This window comes from Canis lupus, chromosome 8 (genome assembly GCF_003254725.2).
Source record: "Canis lupus dingo isolate Sandy chromosome 8, ASM325472v2, whole genome shotgun sequence".
NCBI classification, from domain to species: domain Eukaryota; kingdom Metazoa; phylum Chordata; class Mammalia; order Carnivora; family Canidae; genus Canis; species Canis lupus.
Window position 1 is genome coordinate 64,252,346 of NC_064250.1, and position 22,581 is coordinate 64,274,926.

Genomic DNA, 22,581 nt, shown 5'->3' on the forward strand with positions numbered 1-22,581 from the left:
TTCAATGTGTCCTATCGTGGTCGCCCCTTAGATGAGGTCTCACTTTCCAAGACCACAGTCAACTGTGGTCTAAAGCAGATGATCCTCCTTCTGACGTGCGGTCAGAGGGTTAGTGGTGGCCTCACACTAGGTCACATGCCTACGTCATTCCCCTCGCTTCCTCTCATCACGTGGACATGATATCGTCTCACATCGTCCCAAGAAGAAGGGTGAGGAGAGGACAATAAGGTATTTGGAGAGAGGGAGAGTCCATATTCACATAATTTATTCTTAATATATTTTTTGACATCCACATAATTTTTATAATAGTATGTGGTTATATAATTGTTCCATTTTATTATTAGTTACCCTTGTGAATCTCTTACTGTGAATCTTTAATTTCTGAATTAAACTTCATCATAGGGATGTGTGTATGGGAAAGCACATAGCATAGATGGGGTTCGGTACTGTCTGCAGTTTCAGGCAACTGCTGGGGGTCTTGGCATGTATCCTCTGCAGGTAAGGGGGAATGACTATACTTATGAGAAAGTTCTAGAAGCCAGCAGTTGTTTTAGCCTCAGGTGGATAATAGAATTTAGTTAGTAAGATGCCTTTCTCCTCCATCTTCCTGATTCTTGGCTATTGTTCTAGTTCATGTAACAGCTGGAGAGCTAAAGTTTAATGATCTAGTTTCAATCTTTACCCTTTACAGACTCCCAGAAGACACCAAGCATTTATTTGTTTACATACTAAAGTATATTTACTTATTTTAAAAAAGAGGACACTGCTTAGTTATACCTGATTCTATCAGTCTTGGGTCACTGAGAAAGGAATGTCACCCCTCCACGTTTCTGGTCACAGGATCACGCATGGCCAGGTACGTGTACCTATATCCAAGGGTGTACTGAGTGCAAACCTCCAGCAGTGTTTTCCTTTGCATTTTATGCCTGCCTGACCTTTCCGTGACATACGTACCAGATTTCGCCCAGACAGGACTTCTAACAAAGCCATTAGGATTTTGCCATCTTGTATATCAACGAATAAATCTTTCACTTCTAGAGGAGGGTTGCACTGTGGAAGAAGGAGAGGAAAGAAGCCCATGAGTGGTCTGTGTAATCCACCAAACTGTGCCCGAGCTGCAGGTCTCCCCCAAGAGACGACTTGCACGCATCTAGATCTGTCTACAGGCAGCCCCTGGGGCAGCCCCTGGGATGGAGGGTGGGCTGGCAAGCCGTGGAGGAGACTCGGCACCAGACGGCCCATCACTCAAGTGGCCCTGAAGACCCTTGGGACCCTGAGATCTGAGGACCCTTCCCCCAATCATATTACATCCACACTTCCCCCTAAGGGGAGGAAGAAAGGGCATGTCTTGATTATAGCCCTCCATAGAAGAAAATAATTCCAGCAGGACTCCCATGAAATTACCCTAGTATAAGCCCTTCACTTCAAGTCCTCAAAGAGGCTAGGTGACATGCCCCGCGTTTGGTCAGATCAGCTCTTTAGTACAGTCAGTCCTGTTTTGTTTTTTTTTTTCTTTCTTTTTTTTTCTTTCTTTTTTAAGATGTTATTTATTCATTCATGAGAGACACACAGAGAGAGGCAGAGACACAGGCAGAGGGAGAAGCAGGCTCCCTCTGGGGAGCCCAACATGGGATTCTGGGACCCCGGGATCACGCCCTCAGCCCGAATGCAGATGCTCAACTGCCAAGCCACCTGGATGCCCCAGTCCTGTTTCTTCATCAGGACTCACTGGCTGCCCACAGGGGTTATGCAGACCTGTGCCACGATGGCAGGACCCTGGGCTGATGACCCTCTGGGCCTCAGTGCTGGGAGTTAGCAGGACTCCCTCGCCTCCAACACGGCTCCATCTCTCTATGCGACCTTCCTGAGGTGCCAGTTGACACTTCGTCAATATTCAGTCCAATTGTGGAGACTTGGGCAGATGTGGGACCTTTGGTAGAGGAAGCTGGGAAGGTGGCTAGCGTGTGTGACTCAGCTGTGGGGCACAGGAGCCAGCCAGACAGGCCGCTGGCCCATAGAGTGGCTGGATGGCTGGGTGAGGAGGAGAATCTATTCCTCCCCACCGGGTTTGTAGGCCTGGTAGGGACTCACAGGTTGGGAGGCTGATTTACCTGTGTATGTTCATGTTTGTTTATATGTTTAGCCACAAAAGTCACACGTGCCCATTATTACAAATCAAACTCATGACAATTTGATAAAAAAGCCAATGAGCATTCTGAGTATCACTCCCGCTGTTCCTGCACAAAATCCAGGCTACTTGAGGTGAACCAACGTTTTCTCAAGACGCGCTTTTTACCTGTTCTGCTAAGAATCAAGGGAGTTAGATGTACCTGAGTTCAAATCCAGGCTCTACCCTCAACAGGGACGGGGCCTTGGGTATTTTCTTTAATCTTCCGGGGCCTGAGTGTCCTGGTCGGCAAGGTCTCAGAGCACAGGGGCTAAAATGAAGTCATATTGTGCAGGGAAGGTACCCGGCACTGCACCTGCCTTCCCAGATCAGTGCGTCCGTAAAACCAGCTCATTAAGTGGCTTCTTTCCTACAGCGTCTTGGGGTTCCCCCTGTAGGTAGGCATTTCAGCCTGGGGGGTGTACGGTTCCCGGCCATAAGTGGTACAAAGGACATGCCCTTAGCACAGGGAATGGCCCTGAACTATTCTCTCTCTGCCCTATTTGCTTCTCTTTCTGGGTTTCCGGGGTCGGCTCCAGTTCACTTAAGCTCCTGCCTCTCCCTGAGGGGAAGAGGCAAGTCTGCTCACATGACCAGGGTGTGAAGGAGGCCTGCAGGGGAAGAGCTGGAGGCTGCCCTGGCTTTCCTCTCTGGGCCTAGACCCGGAGAGATCCAGTGTCTAGGTGAACTGGCACCACGCTGTGTCCACCAAGAGTCTGGCTGGACGTGTGGCCTGGCACTCCCAGGGCTGCCTGGAACTTGTCAGTTGGATGCTCCTGCAGGGGTTTTCCAAACTGTGTTTCCTGGAACCCTAGACTGGAATGGGAGCAGCTTCACGGTACCCTGTGGGGACCCAGGGGTGTTGAGGAGTCAGATCCACTGCACCCCTCCCCCCCTGCTTGGATCAGAGAGGCTCAGCTCTCCCTGGCCTTACTTTAGGCCAGCTTGATAATAGCTCTTTCAACACACTATGATTAGAATTTATACTGTACAGAATCTCGGGGAACGGGCTCCAGAAACGTGCATTTTAAATTAGCCCTCCCCCCAGCATGAATTCTTGGTTGACCTTTGGTAGTGGGGCTTTCGGCAACATTAGAACAGGTGGGCAGGGTGCTCTCTGTGCTCCTGGGTACGATGAATGAGGTGTTCACATAGGAGACAGGACTTGGGGCGCAGGTGGCAGCTGTAAACCAGCCAGAGGCCCGGGGACGTGGAAAGTCTGAGAAACACAGAGGAGTTGTGGTCTGGGCACCTTTTCCCTCCGGGAAGGCCTCCTTCCCACGATAGCTCTGGAGGGTCCGCGTGTTCTTTTTTATTTTTTATTTTTATTAAGGAAGGTGGCATTTCCTTACCCCTTATACGAGCCCCCTGACCCCCAGTTAGTCCGAACGCAGACCAATTCCTCCCACAGGTGCACAGACAAGAGATCTGCTTCAGGGGCTGCAGACTTTGAACTGAAAGGCCAATTATTTTCTTTGCAAACTCCCACAGCTCCTTGGGCACATTCCGCTCGGAACAGGATGGCATCGGGTTACCGAGGCTCTCGTGGAACTGTTATTCCTGCTAAAGCGAGGCAGAAAAACGTGACGCCCCAACAGAACACCCCCTGATCGATGGACTAACAGGTTTCCAGTCACCAGCCCTGGCCGCCAAGCCTCGCTCGCGAGCCGAGCCCCGAGAGTAATTTCCACCGACGGTGTCTGCAGGAGCCTCGGCGGCAGCAGCAAACGGGGCCTTGGCCCGCGTCCACGCGGCCCGATGGCAGCAGGAGACATTGAACCCGCTCCAGCGAAAACACGGCGCGGGCCCCAAACGTTCCGCGGGCTTCATGGGATCGGTATGGCCGGGTAAACAGCACCCCCAGGGCTTTCTTCATGATCTAACTCCTTCGGTAAATGAAGGAATTATTCCAGAAGCCCGAGACTCCGTAAATATCTCTGACAGCCTTCAAATTGTAGTTAAGCCCAAGTCCCCGAGGGGTTCCTGGGTTTCCTTGACATGAAAGGTTGGTCTTGAAAGTCTCAAGGTTGGAAATAGGGCTGTTAATTTTGCCCTGTTTATTAGGCATCGGTTTCAGGTGCTATCTGATTTATCCCCCGAGCGGGGCTCCCCACCTGCCCCGAAGACGGGACGGGAGCACGGCCAAGGGGACCATCCCTGATCCAACAGGCGCGGACCCAGGCCCGGCGGAGGCCGGCGAGCCAGGACGCGGGCATCTGCTGCGTTACCCTCTGTCCTTGCCTCTATTTATTTTTCAATTAAAAAGCAAGCAAGCAAGCTGCCATGGCGACAGGAGGAATTTCCAGCTACCCTGACACACATCAGGCATTAATTTAGGAGTTCCGCGAACTCAGATTGGGGGAACGGGTTTTCCTTTTTTTTCCCCCCAAAAAAAATAACACTTGGCTTTATGAGCCTTGTCGAAAATGCACCAACAGTCAAAACAACTAGCAAGTGATTTATAACGCTTTATCCCGGGCAGCTCGGGAGCCCTCCTGGGTCCGGGGGACCCCACTGCGCAGGTGTGGAACCGAGGTGTGGGTGGTCAGGGCCTGCTCGGGGGAAATCGTGCAGGCCCAAAGGTAAACTGCACGAATTGGAATTTTGGTCAAGAGCTGCACTTCCGAAAACCACAATTATTTTCTTGGCCATATCATGATTTCCTCCATGAACCTTTCTTCTGGGTTAACCCTACAGGCAGGCAGTAGTTGCTCTTGTACCTTCTAGGAGTACAGGAGAGAAGAAACCCCACAAACCCGGCCTCCCCGAAGTGGAGGGCTTGAACACTACCAGCTTTACCCGGAAATGTGGCCGGCCACATCTAGCGGGGGATCCACATAGCGGAATTTAAGAAGAAATGATGGGAGGGAAAGGAATCCTGATGAATCAGCTGGAGAGATTCATCTCATTCAAGAAAGAGATTTTCTTGGAGAGAAAACTCATCTCTCCTCCCCCAGTCCAGGGCAATGTTCCCTATTTTGGGGGCTAACTGGTGTGAGTGGAGGGCTCGGAGGGCTCAGATTTCCGCACCGGGCTATTCATCCACTCTACGACCCCCCCTCTCCTCTGGTGCTCATCCTTGTCTGTTTTTCTGGAGCGCGTTCAGCCTTCACGGTGAGTGTGCACGAAAAGCTGGCAGACAAAAATGCAATTCCAAACTGCCTGGCCCCAGAATGTCAGAAAGAAAGAAAACGGGGAAAAGAAGTTGAATGCCAAGTTGAATATTCCGGAAGAGCTTCCCTCGTGGTTGCAGGAAAACCATTTCGGCCTCAAAGCTTCTCTCCTCGTTGGTAATGGGAGGGGTAACGAGGGTTGTCCCGGGGACGGAAGTGGACGTGTGACGTGCTAAAGCAGGGTGCCTGATGTGCCCAAAGGGGGCAGGTCATATCCTTGGTAGGTAGCACCATTATGCGATTAACAAGGGAATCTGGCTTTGCTAAAAGGTGTTGAGTTCTTGCATAAATCAATCCCAAATACCTACAGATGATGGCTCTCATGCCGAGAATCCCCTACTATCTATCCCCCCAGGACTGGAAGCCCAGCTCTATCCCCACCCCAGTCCCTGCGTCCAGGGAAGCCTTTGGGGTGCTCGACGACGAATGTCTCCTCATGTTTGCTCATTGATTCCTATTTAAAGATAGATCCTCTCCTTCCCCACTGGACTGATCGCCCCATGAAGGCAGAGCCATGTCGTACTTATGTCTGGGTTCCTGACACAGAGCCGGACACTTGGCAGTGAAATATGCCAAGTGCAAGTGCAAGTGAATGCACGACTAAACACAGAGCCATCACTTCCCCCTCGCCGCACTCCCGAATTGCACCCCGAGACAGACCAATCTCTCACTTAACAAGAACCCAAGCGCCCTGCTTACCTTCTCTAGATGTAGATTTACCCATCGCGTAAAGGTCCTCTTCTGCACATTTTCTCTCTCAACTGAAAACAAAGAAATGCTGTTAGCTGGATGAACTGAAATCCGTGCAAAATGCTGCCCTACTCTTCCCCAAGGGGGATCCAGGTGGGCGGCAGGCAGACCCGGGGGATCCCCCGTGGAAGTGAAGCCCATCCCAGAAGGGGGTCCACAATGACTTGCATGGTGGCTAGAATCCATTTCTTTCCAGCCCAACTCCATAACCTCTTAGCGAGAATAAATAACCATGAATTCAGACACACACGTGTTCTTTCAGATAGGAAAACAGGGAGCACCTGCCCAACGTCATATGACCAGCAAGGTCATTCCCATTTCACAGATGAAGAAACAGAGGGACAAGCAGCTAATACGCAGCCAAGCTGGGACTTGGAGCTGGATCCCGTGTGTTTCCCACTTGCTGCTGAGCTCTGTGGCCTTAGCGGGCTTGGTGCCCTAGGACCTGGACCACGGGTGGAGATGCCAGCGCCTAGGTCTGGGTGCTCGCTGGCTTGTGGCAGCAGTGTCCCCCCCCCCCCCCCCCCCCCCGCCACACCGCAAAGCTCAGGCTGCTACACCCCGCAGGAAGCTTCCTTGAAATGTCTGAGCCAGATGACTCCTGAATTACTAAGTCCTGGATTTCAACATATTGGAAGAACGTATCACATATGCTTAAAATCACTCCACGTTTCTTTAGCCATAAGTAAATGGGAGGCAATTTATCTCTTGGGGGAGCAGAGGGGCTACGGTTTTCTGTAACGACTGTGGTTCTTTTTCCCTCTCAGTCTCATTATTAGGTAGATAGTGGTGCCCATAAATCAAATTTTAATATTGTGGCTTTCAATCTTTTTAATTGAAGAGCCAGCAGACAGTAATTATGCACATAACTGCTTTTTTTTTTTTTTTTTTACTCATTTTCCTCCTCTTCTGAAAGGAAAGGTCACTTAGCAAGCAGGCGTAGGAATTAAAGATCTAATTCCAGTAAACTGTGTTTTGTGGGCAGAAGAGAAGGAAAGGAAAAGAACTTGAAAGAAATGAGGGAGGGAGGGGGCATCTGCTGAGGGCCATGAGCTAGAGTCTCGGAGCTTTCCAGAAGACTGGAGAGCACGCTGCCCCCAGGCCCCACTTGGGACCTTTCTGCCAGAATATAGGTGTTGCAATAGCTCAGCGGCCGTCCCTCTGTGGACGGCATTTGGCAGTTGACGGTTTTTCACTGTGACAAGCAGTGTGGCAGCGAACATCCTTGCACAAGTGCCCTGCTGAGTGGTTCTTTGTGCACAAGCGTATGAATATACGTCTCATGCCTGACAACTAAAAGTGGAACTGCAGGGTCTTAGTGGTAGGCACATTTAAAATTTTAATAGCTACTTCCAAATTGCCCTCCCAAAAGGCCGCCCCGGTTTATACTTTCACCCCCACCTGTCTTTAAACAAGTTTATGGGATTGTAAAGTATTTACACACACATTCAAACACTCAGGCTGGTTTCTCCATATGGCTTCAGAGAGAGAGCAAAGTACGTCCCCTGAAACAGAAGTGCATTCAGTGAAAGCCTGAGAGAACCTGGTTTGGACTGTTGGCTTAACGATGCGGAAGGGTATAAAAGAGGAAGTGGGTGTCTGTGAGTCTATATATGCCTCATGTATCCATCCCCGCATCCATCTGTCCATCCATCTATCCTTCCATTCATCCAACCAACCAGCCAACCAACCATCCATCCATCCATCCATCCTCCCCCCATGCATCCATCCAACCATGTATCCATCCATCCTTCTACCCATGCATGCATTCATCCTTCCATCCTTCTGTCCATCCATACAACCATGCATCTATCCATCCATGCATCCATCCTTCCATCCAACCATGTATCCATCCATCCATCCATCCATCCATCCATCCATCCATCCATCCTTCCATCTTCCCAGCTGATATTGTCAGTGCTCATCATAGAATAGGAACTATGCCAGACCCTGTGGGTAAAATCAAAGATAAAGAACACATTCATGGAATCTGCACTCCATGAATTCACAGCCAAGAAGGAGAGAAGGCGTGGATGCTACAGAGCACATCGGCAAGGAGAAATAAATCAGAAATTTCCAGGGCTGGGATCCCTGGGTGGAGCAGTGGTTTAGTGCCTGCCTTTGGCCCAGGGCGCGATCCTGGAGACCCGGGATCGAATCCCACGTCGGGCTCCCGGTGCGTGGAGCCTGCTTCTCCCTCTGCCTGTGTCTCTGCCTCTCTCTCTCTCTCATAAATAAATAAAAAATTTTAAAAAAACTTAGAAATTTCCAGGGCTGATGGGGATGAGCGGAGGTAATTTAAGACCCCAGGGGATACCCTTCCAGGGGCCCTGAGAGGATCCCATAGTAGAAGTGGGACATGGAGGGGCTCCTGCAGGCAAGGGCAGTCAGTGTCCCAGCCCTGCCCTGATCCACAGCCGACCTCTGGGAGGCTTCATTTCCATTCCAGCCACAGTCTGTGGGAGAATCTGAGCACAGATTAGCTTTGACAGCAAAGCTGACCCACGGGAGGGCAACGCGATGACTGAAGACAGCAGGGGACCGTGAGACTAAATCACAAATAACAGATGAGTCCCAAACTGAAATAGGGTATGGAGACCATAATTTCTGGACCTGAAACTGGGACACATTGCTCAATACACAGGAGAGAAAGAGAGAGGCTGTGAGAATTTAGCCTGCCCCAGAACATCCACCCGAGAGCCACACACCACTAGCTGTGCGACCTTGGGCAAGTTCACGGCTGTCACTGTGCCTTCGCCTCAGTCTCCCCTCTCGAGGAGGAGGATAACTGTGCCTTCCTCACAGGCATGCAGGGAAGATTCGAAGGCATCACCCCCGAAGGCTTCCCCGACAGCTGATCCATGAGGGCCACTTACCTGGCCCACAGCGCACCCTGGACCTGCAGTATTTTGTCTGGTGTCTCGACACAAGGGTCTGATGTTCTTTCATGACCTTCTCCATTTCCAAATACCCACCCCCATCCTGCAGGCTCTTTCTACTTCTGGCCTGCCAAGACTCCATAAACTTTATATAGTTTCCATAAATCCAGTGCCCCCTTTTTTCCTCGGCATCTATCACGTTGTAAAGGTGTAGGGAACTATTTCTCTGGAAGGGTCTGGCCTTTTCACGGAGTGTTTGTGGGGCCCGGTATGGGTTTGCTGGGCAACAGTAGAGCAATAACAGTGCTGTAAAAGCACCATCCCCGGGTCTGCCTGGCTGGCCGGGGTGCCCAAGCGCTGGGGCAGGGTGGAGGACGAGGAGGGGGAGGAGCAGATCACCAGGCCTGGGACCGAAGGGACAGAGAGAGAGAGAGGACGGCTCAAACTTCAGGCACAATGCCACCATCCTGAATCCCCACCTCCCCACCCCCGACCTGACTCTGGCCCCTGCCTTGCCAAGAACTGAGAATTTCAGGGGCACCTGGGTGGCTCAGTGGGTTAAGTGTCTGACTCTTGATTCTGGCTCAGGTCATGATCTCAGGGTCATGAGACTGAGCCCCACATCAGGCTCTGAGCTGACGCAGAGGCTGCTTGAGAGTGTCTCTCTCCCTCTGCAACCACCCCACCCACCCCTGGCTCATGCGTGCTCTGTCTCAGAAAAAAAAAAAAAAAAGATAATTTCAAAATGCGACCTTCCTCCCTTCTCAGGAGTCAGGAGCCACAGAGAGACGGATGCTGGCTCGGGATGAAAAAAAAAAAAAGAAAAAAAAAAGCAGGTTGATGTACACTAAGGCCTCCCTTCCCTATATCCACACTTCCCTTAAACCTACTTCCTATATAACATTTCCTCTTCCACACTTCCGCTCTTCCCCACCCATGAGAAAGGCTTGATGGCTTATCTATTTATAAGCATATGCTCGTTATTAAAAAAAAAAAAACCATAAACTACAGGAAAGCATAGTGAGATCTCAGTACACCCGGAGATCACCACTACTGATAATTTACGGATTGTCCTTCTAGAACCACACGAGCACACGCGCGTGTGCATGCACACACACACAGCTAAAGCACAAAGATACTCACGTAAACAATTTAAATAGGGCCAGCGAATGCCTTGATGTTTCTCAAAGTATGGCCCACAGGTCACTTGCTCTAGGAGCTTCTGGGGTGAGCGTTAACACGCAAATTCCTGGACCCCATCCTACGCCTACGGACTCACTCTTTTTGGGGTCGAGGCCTGGGAACCTGCATTTAAACAGCTTGGTGCGCGCCAGTGCTGCACACTTTGAGGGCCCGGGTCTCACTGGGAAGAGACAGCTCCTGGCTATCTCCAGGCGGAGTGTAGAGGGCAATGGGCACGTCGGCTGGTGGAGAAGGAGCAGGCCACGTCCACAGGCTTCACCACAGACCGAAGACGGGGACACATGGACGGTTCCCGGGCTTGCCTACTGGCCACGGGCAAGGAAAACGTCCTTTCTTTTTCCTTCATCGTCCAAAGGGCTCTTCCTGCCACTGCTCTTCCAGTGGCTTTAGTCCCTGAATTCATACCTATCTCTGACTCCCCAGAGAGATGAGCTGGAATTTACTAGAAGGACCGCAGACCAGAATTCCCACAGGGGGCCTGCATTCAGAGGCAGCGTTTCCTCCCAGCTTCGGAGGCAGTGCCTGGTGAGAGGAGGGAGGCAGCCGGGTGGGCTGTTCCACCTCCACCTCCGGGAAGTCCTCCAGCTTTCTGGCTGCCCTTGCCTCAGACCCCTTGCACAGGCTGGAGTCCCCCAAGGCCGAGCTCTCAGCCTGTGGTGCTCAAGCAGGGGCGCCTCTGCCCCCGCGGGACACCTGGTAGCACCTGGGGAAGTTTGGGTTTTCATCCTGGAGCAGAGGGTTCGACTGGCATCTAGTGGCTCGAGGCCAGGCATGCGGCTCCGCATCCTAGTGTGCATGGGGTGAGCAGCCCTTGTGTGCGTGTCGGGGGCTCTGGGCCACCCAGGCGGCTCCCCCCACTGCTACCAACTACACAGAAAAGCTACAGCAAGTGAGAGACCTGCCGATACCCTCCCTGAGGGCCTCTGTCTACCCATCCGTACAATGGGGATCACAGTACCCACGTCACGGGGTTGGGAGGGTCAGACGCATTCAAACTGGCCTCACCCATCACAGAAGGGCTTCCGCGTGCGAGGGGAGTGGGTGATGCACTGTGGGTACCCCCCGGGTCACCAGGCAGCTGGGGAGAGCGTGTAGGCAGGTGACAGATCGGGGGCAGGGGCGGTGACGAAGGGCCTTCCAGGGGCTCAGCACAGGGCAGGGCCCACGGGGCTGCGGAAACGCAGCTGTCACCATTCCCCGTACCCACCACCGGCGGCCGAACGTTTCTGAGGCTGGCAGGGAACCCTTCCTGTGAAATAGGAGAAGAGCCGGTGGTGCCCGTCCGTGCAGGTGTGTGACGGAGCGTAGTGACCGGACCTACCCGTCCTCGCTGTGCACGGCCCCTCGTGGGCACACGCGTGGCCCTACGTCCTTTAGTCCTTTAGCAAACCCTCCCGAAGACAAGCTCCTTTCTACCAGTCGACCTGGCCGTCGTGGAGGCTGGCTCCTTGCGGCCGGGCCAGTGCGCAGGAGGGGACACCAAGTGGCCGCAGGGAAGCGGGGGGTGTCACATACCCAGGCCTGGGAAGGCAAGATCACCCGGGGCAGAGTCCTGGCTATGGCTGTCCCCAGTGGGAGAGTCACCCTCCCCTCTCTGTCCGGGAGGGAGGGGAGGGCAGGGGGTGAGAGGGGGCCACACTGTTCCACCTTCACTTCTGCTTTCTGCAGGGGCAGGATCCCATGTGCCCCGCGCTGTTTCCCGGCCACAGCCACAGCCCCCACTGGTGACAATCGCTAGGGGCTCCTCTGATAATAACCCGGTCCAGAAAGCCTCTGCCCACCCTTCCAGCGGCAGCAGCCTGAGATGCTTACACATACCCCCCCATTCTTGCCAAATAGTTTTTCTTTTTCTCCGCAGCCCAGACTGGCTCTCCTCCGAAGTGGCCTCCTGGGCTCACTTTGGCTGTGCCACCCTCCTCCGTCGCTCGGGCGGCCACGGGGACCTTTCAACAGAGATGGACACACAGCTCCCCCTCTCTGGTCACCAGGTGGCCTGCCGCCAGCCCGTGCTAGGGCCCCTCGTGCCCACCCCACCCCGTACAGCACCCAGAAAAGCCAGCACTCGGCAGCCCCCGCCCGCCCCTCTAGTCCTGGGGCCGCTGGACCCCCGGCAACCCTCGGCCACCCCGTCTGGACGTGGTTTTGCTCCTTTCCCGTCTTTCAACACCTCCCAGCACCGCAAGCTCATTACTTGGCCCCATGCTGGTTCACTTGAGAAATAAAACTCAGAAACAAATTAAACGGCAATTTCTTTTTAAACAGGAGAGGGGCCAGGCTTCGGGAATACCAGGCCAATGTTCCCTGGTTCCGACTCCTGGGGGCCACTTCCCCCCGCCGGCTCTGGTGGTATTAAAGCCAAGGCCTCCGTGTGGTTTGTCCCAGCAGTGATTTCGCATTTAATTTCCTTTGTTTTTCCTCCCCGAATGTTTGCTCTGACCTGCATCCCTTTTATCAAGACTTTGGTAATAAAATGCAAAACCCTCCTTGGGACCACAGGCCAAGCAGCTCGCCCACTCGCTGCAAATAAGGGTGCAGAGAAGAGCTGGTCACCCTCTCTCCGGGTCCCCTGCCCCCTGCTCTCCTGTGTCCCTCCTGCAGCCTGGGGACGCACTGGGGACATCGGGGACGGAGACTGGGTAACCTGGCCCAGCCGGTGCAAACTGGTGGTCTCCCCAATATATACCCGTAGAGACTCCAATAAAACTGCCAAGCTCACTCTAACTGGGGACTCCAATCCAATTCTCTCACAGGTCCCAGAGGCCACCAATTAACATACCACGTCCTGCCCTGCCGTGGCCCCGCTCCTCCGCCGCTCCAAAGAGCTAGTCCCAATTACACACCAAATTAAGTTTTAAGCTATATATATATATTTAGGCTGGTGCCTGTAACAGAAATAAAAAATAAACCCGCTCTAGTTTTTTCTGTTGAGTGATTCTGTATAACCTCAGCGCTAAACCTCAGTCCACTTTTATGATGACGGGTGACGCCAGCCAGCCATAAAAACCCAAGCCTAGGAAAAGGGATTTTTAACGTCCACCCCGATGGGCAGGCCAGGGTGACTCGATCAGTGCAGGCGGACTGCCCTGCCGCGTCCGGCCGAAGCGAGATGGGGCCGTACGTGGCCCCGCACAGATCATGCACGTCCCCATGCAGGTGGCAGAGGGCGAGGACTGCACTCAGCCACAGACGATAAGACGTCGACCGCATCCAAACAGGTTCTGGAAGGACGGGTGGAGAGAGGGAGAGGAGGGGGGGAGGAAGAGAAAACAAGAAAAAAAGGAGGAAAGGCAGAAAAATGATCTCTTCACACAGCACCGCGAGGCTCAGCTCTTCTCCATAAATTTTGATTTTTTTTACACAAGTGTTTTCGTGAAAGTATTCTGTTTTCTGAATACCGAGCAACTCCTAAAGCAGTGTTTTCTGAACCACCTTCTGTAGATTATTAGTTCTCACGGGCCTCTCAAAAGAGGAGCCCAAGAAGTCTGGGAAATAGCAGTATAATAAAGACTCTGATAAGTCCTGCAATAAAAAAAAATTTTTTTTTTCCTTTAACTTGGTGTGAACCAAGCTCATTTGAAGGCAGACCCCTCTTCTGGGTAAAACTGATCACAATTTCCTTGTAGGAGCCTGCTCTGGAGACACAGATGTTCGTTAATGGGGACGCCTCCACTGGGTCCTCACAGCCAATGAATTGGGCAGCCTCACATCCTGTGACAGAGACTACCATGGGTTTGCCAAACTCTGTTTCCTTTTCCTCGTGGGCGCTCAGCCAAACTACACTTCTCAGCAGTCCCCCTCCCCTTGCAGGTGGTGGGGGCCTCACGACTGAGTTCCAGCCAACAGCACGTCGGTAGGTCCAAGGTACGCCACTTTCGGACAAGACCCATACAATTATACAGGGGAGATCCCAAGGACACAGAGGATGCCACAGCCACAAGGGGGAAGGAGTCTGGACTCCCGAGCCTCCCATGGACAAGGGTCACCCGGCAGCGCCCCTGGATGAGGACTATCACTCTTGGGCCCCTGATTGAGTCAGAAACACGTCGTCGCAGGCATCGTGGGGTTGTGGCTGAGAGCTGCCCACCCTAGCTAACACCTGTCGTGAGCAAGACGCGGGCTCCCCGGGAGGAAGGGAGGAGGCCAACATTACCATGTCTCCCCCGGCATAGTGAGAATCACCCGACACCTGCCATTTACTGTCCCAGCTACCCACCCCTCAGGGGAGCGACACCGTTTCCTGCGTGGATCGGGACACCGTGTCTCAGACAGGGGATGGGACTTGCCCCAGCCTTGGCGGTAGAGCCAGGAGAAGACTCTAGTGTGGTCACCGCAAGCCCACACTCTCCCCGAGGCTGGCGCCGGGCTGCTCAAAGCCCCTTCAAAACTAACATTTTACCGAAGATCCTTCATGAAGAACCTGCTTCGGGATCCCTGGGTGGCTCAGCGGTTCAGCACCTGCCTTTGGCCCAGGGCGTGACCCTGGGGTCCCGGGATCAAGTCCCGCATCGGGCTCCCTGGATGGAGCCTGCTTCTCCCTCTGCCTGTGTCTCTGCCTCTCTCTCTCTCTCATGAATAAATAAATAAAATCTTAAAAAAAAAAAAAAAGAACCTGTTTCGTGCCCATGTTAGCTCAACTGCGGAATAACGGCTGACCTGGTGTTTTATCCCCAAACAGATCTTAACAGGCCTACTAAGAATTAGCTCGACTGCTTGGGTTCAGCTATATACATACATACATATTTTTTTTTTAAAGGAGATTGATTAAAAACATTCCACTTCATACAAATGACCCTGATTTGCATTTTGGAGCACATCTGTCTTTAATAAACCCCACACCTGCCCTCACATACCGATATTTTCAGCCAACGAGAATCTCGGTTGAGTATTAGGGTCACCCATTGTCCCGGCTCGCCCAGGACTGACGGGACCCCAGGACTCGGGAGGTGTTAGTGCTAGAACTGGGAAGGTCCCCGGCAGGCCGGGATGAGCTGGTCGGTCTGGCCGGTAGACACGGTGGGAGCAGGTTCCCCGGGGGACAGTGGAAGGCACGGGGACACCCCCCGCGGGAGACACAGACAGCGAGAGGCAAGGTGGTTAATATTTGCTTTAAATGCCAGGACTAAAGCAAACTGTGAAACCTCCATTTACAGCTTTCGCCTGCCAACAAAAAGTGACACCAGCGTGACTTTGAATTCCTACTCGGAGCAGGAGAGGCAGGGCTGGAACCTTCGGTGGGGGGAAGGCCAGAGGTGTGGGATCCTCCCCCAGATGGAAGCGTTACCAATGCTTCGCGTTAACTGGCAGGAGAGAGGACAGGCTGCCTGCGCTGGGGGCCAGGGACTGAGCCGTGCCAACGCGACACAGGCACTTCCCACAGCACCGGGTCCTTTTAGACACACATTTGCTTGAAAGCAGACGAAAGTCATCTACTGATGTGAGCCACCCCAATGGACACACTTGCGCACATCCGTGTGCGCGTGCAGGCATGGCCCTCCCCGTGACGAGGTCCACCTCCAACCCTCTTTGGGCACCTGCAGTCCCCAGGGTCACCGTGGGGATTTCATCAGGACGAGGTCTCCCGTGTGGCACGGACACGCAGTTCAGACCTACGGGCTGCACTCTGACACTGAGGTCAAGGCTGCATCACTGTCACTGGGTACAAATCCTACAGAATGGCAAATTCCAGTTCTATAATCTTAAAAAAAAAAAAAAGAAAGAAAGAAAAAAAGAAAGAAACCCACTGAGATGAGACACGTGATTCTCAACCTTGGCCGCACACGACAGTCACTTGGGGAAACTCTAAAATAAAGGGATGCCTGGGCTCCACTCCAGGCTAATTGAATCCAAATCCCTGGGGGTGGGGCCCAGGCATCTGCATTTTTAAAGCTCCCCAGGTGATTCTGACACTGAGCCTGGGCTGAGAGCCACTGCTCTAGGCCAGGAGTTGGCAATTTTTCCTGTCAAGGGCCAGACAGTAAATGTTTCAGACTTCGCAGGCCATATGGTCTCCAGCGACTAGTCAACTCTGCGGTCCTGGTGGGAAAGCCGCCAGGGCGGCACATAAACGGGCACGGCCGTGTTCCAATAAAACTTTATTTATATGAACAGGCAGCGGGCTGCAGCGTGCCAAGCCCTGCGCTGGACTCCGCAGGCCCCACCGCCGGACGTAAGCAGCCATCCCAGGTCTCACTGGGGGCCCGACCTCACAGCCCAACTTTTAAAATTCACTTTGGGGCTTCAAAAGCAGGGGTTTGTTTGCATTCTATTTACTGTCATAGGAAAACAAAACAGCAGGGGCAGGGTGGCTCGGGTGGGTGGAGTGGCAGGCACGTGGGAAATGAAAGTCGAAAAGCTGGGGCGCCTGGGTGGCTCAGTCCGCTGAGCCATCCAACTCTTGGGTTTCAGCTCAGGTCATGATCTTGGGGGAGGTCGTGGGATTGAGCCCCTGTGTGGGGTTCCATGCTCGGGGGAGGGGGGGAGTCTGCTTCGGATTCCTTCTCCCTCTGCCCCTCCTCTCTCTCTGTTTCTCAAATAAGTAAAATCTTAAAAAAAAAAAAAAAAAGAAGAAGCAGAAGCAGAAGCAGAAGCAGAAAGGCTGAGTGTTTGGTGCCTGCAGATCAGAAAATGCCTTCTCTCGGGCAGCCCGGGTGGCTCAGCGGTTTAGCGCCGCCTTCAGCCCAGGGCACGATCCTGGAGACCCAGGATCGAGTCCCACGCCGGGCTCCCTGCATGGAGCCTGCTTCTCTCTCTACGTCTCTTTCTCTCTGTGTCTCTCATGAAAAAATAAGTAAAAAATTAAAAAAAAAAAAAAAGAAAATGCCTTCTCTCCTCCCATCACCAAAAACAGTAAAAAAATAACATCTGGGCAACCAGACTTTGACGTGATTCTTCCCTTTGCTTTCCTTCCTCAGCAACCGGCCTTTCTCAAGACAAGTTGATCATACTCCTCTTCCCTCACCTCACCCCTACTAAATGTCCCCTTTGTCTGAGGAACCCAAAAGAGCAAGAGGAAAAACCACCCCAGACCATCATCATTGATTTTTTTCTTTTTTTCTATAAAGTTTAAATGGAAACAAGCTAAAAATAAATCAAATAGGCTACCTCCTCCTTGTAGGCAAAAATTCTGAGTAGATTAAATTTTGTTCAAGGGCAGTAATCTCCATTTTCTTCTGCTTCACGAGGAATCCAGAATCACTCTGCTCATCAGCCATTCAGGAATCTGGTAATCAGGCTGGAGATTCTTTTTTTTTTTTTAAGATTTTTTTTTAAAGATTTTATTTATTTATTCATGAGAGACACACACAGAGAGAGAGAGAGGCAGAGACACAGGCAGAGGGAGAAGACTCCACACAGGGAGTCCGATGTGGGACCCAATCCCAGGTCTCCAGGATCACGCCCTGGGCCAAAGGCAGGTGCTAAACCACTGCGCCACCCAGGGATCCCCTCTTTTAAGATTTTATTTATTTATTCATGAGAGTCACAGACAGAGGCAGAAACACAGGCAGAGGGGAAAGTTGGCTCCCTGTGCAGAGCCCGATGCGGGACCCGATCCTGGGACTCCGGGATCACGACCTGAGCCAAAGGCGGATGCTCAACCACTGAGCCACCCAGGTGCCCCTCTAGCTGGAGATTCTTAAATAGGATTATTGAAGGAAGCTTCCCAGCCAGCATCGGCATGAAGGCAGTCATCCGGAGTCCACCTGAATGCTTCTCAGGAGGAGAGGCTCAGCACTACTGCAAAATCAGTCTTCCATGATCTTACCGCTGTTTTTTGGGGGAGAAAGGGCAAAGCCAGTAGGGGTACAACAGTTAGGGAAGTGACAGGAAATAATCAGGCTTCAGTGTGACATCAGGAAGGCAGGCCATCAGTGTCCCAAAGACACAGCACGCTACCTGGAGAGGCCAAATGTTTCCAGTCTTTCAGATCTCAGCATTTTAGAAAGAAACTAAAAGCACACAGGTATGCTATAGCAGCTGATTCTCATAGAAAGCCGGTAAATGGTTTTCAGGCTGCTGGAAAACCTGGTGAACTGGAAGGTTCTGTTACTGCCATTATAAGTCCTCCATCCGGATAGGCTCTGACATCCCTCCTGGTCACAGATTTCTTCGGGGTGGAATCTGTATTTGAAAATGAATCTGCGTGTTTATGCGGGAGGTGAAAACACAGGAGTCCACCAAGAGAAGGGACAGATTCTATCCCTAGCAGATTCCTGAACAGCTTCTTACATGAAGGGCAGGGGCCGCTGCAAATCCTCAGGTTTTCCTCGTTGGGGACAACCAAAATCTCATAGCCAGCGGAATTTCCTTTGTTGCTCTGCTGTCAGGAAGTTCTTTATTAAACCCCAATGCCAAGTTTCGCAGAGGAACGGAACCACGGCCCAGGTAATCTGGATACTAACTTCCACCCAATTTTTACAAAGATATCATGTGATACAGACCCTTTTGTTGATTTTCTTTTTTTAGCTGTTTCATGAATCAGGTGAGCCACCTTAAATGTTTTTGTTCAACGAGGCAGGGTATACTCAGGGAATGAATGAACAGGTGAATGGGGATCTCCGTTGGTAGAAAGGGTCTTGTACGTCACTGTTGCCGCTGCTGTGCACTGCACCACCCCCAAGTGCCTTGCACATGAGTACAGATGCTCGTTGAATGAGTGGGAAACCCCCCTACCATCTGCTCCTTGCACCTGGCCCCCACTACGCCCATTCTGATGCAGCCTGGATCACTCACCTTCCAACTGCCACCTGCACCACTAACCTGTCTGTCTAACCTCCCCAAGTGTGGCTCTAGGAAAAAAAAAATCTAGGATATCTCCCTTTGTGTGTACCCGCCCTCTGAGACTCCCGCAGTCCCTGCTCACAGGTTTGCTGGGCCTGCTCCTGTGAGCCACAACCTCAGGTAGATCCAACAGGACAGGAACCCAGAAAGCCCAGGCGAGGATTCCCAGGAACTGGTGTGGGGACCAGCTCCGCGGAGCGCTGGGTTCTATCGGAGGGAGTCTGACCTGGAGTCCGAGTCCACGGGGTTGTTCGGGGGCACTGAGCTGCCACAAGGGGATCTCTCCCAGGATGGCATTTTTCAGGCCCATGTTCAGGAACGAGGAGGGCAAGCCTGACCGCGTGATGCCCACCACCTGTGCACAGCGGCCGAGGGCCACGTCTGGCCTGTGTTACCATGTGGCACTTGGCTTAAACGAACGGTCTAAGCTCTAGTTAAGGAGCTGGGGGGGCAGTACAGGCTCCATCTGGTTGGTCCCTGAATGGAGGGGGTGGCGTGGTGGCCACCTGCTGCGGGGGAGGCTCAGGGGCGGACGAGTACAATCAGGAGAAGGATGGAGCGGGGCAAAGTGTGCAAAGGACAGTTCTGTTCTGGCCTTTTCCAGAGGCCCTGCTGTACCCAGGCCTTTGGATTCAGTGGGACTGATGTATTTCTCTCAAAGTAAATACAAGTTTTTAGCTTCATCACGCTCTCGTGGGTTTCTGAGGGTTACAGTTAAGAGCATCCTCACTAATTTCTTCAACAAAGTACAAAGAAAGAGATGAAGGAAAACCTATGGATGAAGGAAGGTTTAAAGGCTTAGGAGACCCCAGGTGATTGCAATGGAGGGCCCTTGGCGGGATCCCAATCCAAACTTTTATTTTTATTTTTTTTTAAGATTTATTTATTTATTCATGAGAGACAGAGAGGGAGAGGCAGAGACCCAGGCAGAGGGAGAAGCAGGCTCTTTGCAGGAGCCTGATGCGAGACGCGACCCCAGGGTCCCGGGATCACGACCCAAGCCAAAGGCAGCCGCCCAACCACTGAGCCACCCAGGCATCCCTCCAAACAAACTTTTAAAGACCACATCATTGTGTTCTGAAAGTTTAAAACCACAGCTAAACGAAATTCTCGGAAAACCGTAGAATGCCGAAACGAGAGCAGGAAGAAATAGAGAATTTAAATAAATCAACAGATGTTAAAAACCAACAACAAAGAGTCCTTACCGCGAACATCCCTGATTCCTATTTTAGAGACGCACTGACCAAGCCAGGGACAGGTCAGGTCACCCTGTCTGGTAAGATCCGGAGCTGGGGTTCACACCCAGGCCTGACTCCAATGCCAGTGACCTAACCATGACCTCGCCCCTGACCGACTCAGACTCCCCAGTAAACCAGGATGGAAATCATTAGTTAGATATTCTAAGTCGCTCCAATTTAGGTCACCGCCTCCTGCCACGCTGCCTGCCACCTTGGCGGGTCCCTCTGCAGATGGACGCATATTTCATAAATTTTACTGAGCTCTTCCGACACCGAACCACAACTCGGGCGAGGGAAGAGCCCTAGGTTAATAAGTCTAAGAGCTGTCAAAGGACTTCCCTGTGGGGACAGGCCAGCAGGTGGAGAAACCTGCAGGAGAAGGCTACAGCAGCTTTCCCTAGAAGCTTGTCTGTGTATTTTATCTTCCTAACCATGTGCATATATTTGGGAGAAGTGTTAAGTTTTACTTAAAAAAAAAAATTGCTATGTACGCAACCCCGTGCACAGTGCAACGTTTCTGATCTTCTGTCTTTCGGACCATTGGGGGAAATATTTCCAAATGTAATATTCGACAAAAGGATTTTCTGTTCATAAAATAGATAACCTGTAACGGAAAAAGTTGGAAAAGTCAATAGGAAAAAATGCTTCCAAGACAGCTTCTTTCCTTTCATCTTTCCTTCTGCATGGGTTTGAATTTTGCTCGCTGGTTTTAACAGGCTTTTGACCATATTATGTGTGCAGGACAGTATTCTGTGTGGCGGGCACTGCCGGGTGCCGAGCCGGGATCCTTCCTCACTTTTCCTAAATGGTGGTTATTGCTGCCATTCTTTTTTTTTTTTTTAAGATTTATTTATTTATTTATGATAGACAGAGAGAGAGAGAGAGAGAGGCAGAGACACAGGAGGAGGGAGAAGCAGGCTCCATGCCGGGAGCGTGACGCAGGACTCGATCCCGGGACTCCAGGATCAGGCCCTGGGCCAAAGGCAGGCGCCAAACCGTTGAGCCACCCAGGGATCCCTTATTGTTGCCATTCTTATTATCTTGCTCCTCTTCTCCATCCCTGCACACTGGCTGGGCGGGGGGAGGTGGGCAGACAACCTGTCTTTTCACGTACAGGCACAAGGAACCAGACACATTCAAACCGGCGGGGAACCTGGCACAGGCCTTCACAATCCCGGATTCCAAGCCCTGGCTGCACCAACAGGATGAAACCTTGTAGCTCTCTCCTTGGAAGAAGGTGCGTATGGATGCTGGGCAGCTTTGGGTAGGCTGCAGCAGACAGTTCGATGCCTCCCCTATAACCGTTTTGCTCTTCTCAACTATTAGGACCCTTAATCTTGAGTGAGCAATCTGCCTAGTTTAAAAATGGTCATTTCCCAGCCTCCTGGGCTGTTAGGAGTAGTCCTGGGACAAAGCCTGGCCAATGAAGTTGGGGGTTTGGGGGTGGACGATAGGGTTGGGGCTTCCAGGAATGTTCTGCAGAGGCGTGCAGAGAACGCTGGGATGTGCCCCCTTTGCCTCCTTCCTAACCCTCTGTCTTCTTGTAATGGAGCCATGAGGCTAGAAACACAAGAGCCAGTGCTAAAGATGGTTGGACCATGGAAGGAAATAGATGGTTCCATGGTGGCCCTGCCGGGTCCCTAACCGGCCATAGGCTGCCTATTTCTGGGCTTCCTGTTGCAGGAGATAGATGAATCCTCTTGGATGAAGTCCTATAAGTTGGGTTTTTGTTACTTGCAGCTAAACACAATCCTAAGTGGTACCGCACATGTCCTCTTGTTTTTATGAACCCATCAGAACCCCGGCGGTGCTGCCTCAACCACATCCCCACTGTTGGCAGTCAGGCTAGCTGCAATGTTTCTGGCTGCTAAAAACACTTTAGTAATGAAAATCCTTTTGTTTATTATGCATAAACACCCACGGGTTCTTACATCTCTACAGCACTTTACAACCTGCAAACCTGTTTTGCACACACCCCGTCCCCAGCGCAGCCAGAGGAAAACGATTCGAGACAGAACAGCTCAGCAGCCACACGATAGGTAATGGGGCTCTCCATCCATGATGTCTTTGCTCTGTGTCTGTCCCCCCTACTCCTACATCTGAGTTATGCTCAAAAAGCCATCCAACTCCAGTGAATCGTGGCTGCTGAGTCTACACAAGAAATGAGAAACAATTACAAAAGGTGAAGAGCTAAGGGATGTGTTGTCCAGGTTCAAAACCCCGCAGCTGAGCCTTATGGGAGGGCACGATACCAAGTCAGGAAGCCTTCCTCTCACCGCAGGGTGCAAAGAATGAATGAATGCAAGAGTCTGAGGCATGGGGAAGGATGTGTCAAGACTGTATATCGCCCGGGAGCCTCTGAACAACATGGATGGGGGTAGTGGACTAGAGTC

General features: G+C 52.0%; 1 protein-coding gene across 8 annotated transcripts in view; it reads right to left on the bottom strand.

Annotated features, from left to right (window-relative positions):
* Nucleotides 1–22,581, bottom strand: part of CLMN (calmin) — a 115,345-nt gene that overhangs the window by 35,601 nt on the left and 57,163 nt on the right. For all 8 annotated transcript variants that reach the window (XR_003134728.3, XR_007412529.1, XR_007412530.1 and 5 more), the window contains exons 2-3: nucleotides 6,040–6,101; nucleotides 955–1,050 (exon numbers count right to left, since the gene is read on the bottom strand). Coding sequence is in view for 5 of the 8 variants with exons in the window: in XM_025442381.3 (XP_025298166.1) it covers nucleotides 955–1,050; nucleotides 6,040–6,101 (158 nt within the window). In the remaining 3 variants the exon portion in view is untranslated. The remainder of the gene's footprint in view (nucleotides 1–954; nucleotides 1,051–6,039; nucleotides 6,102–22,581) is intronic.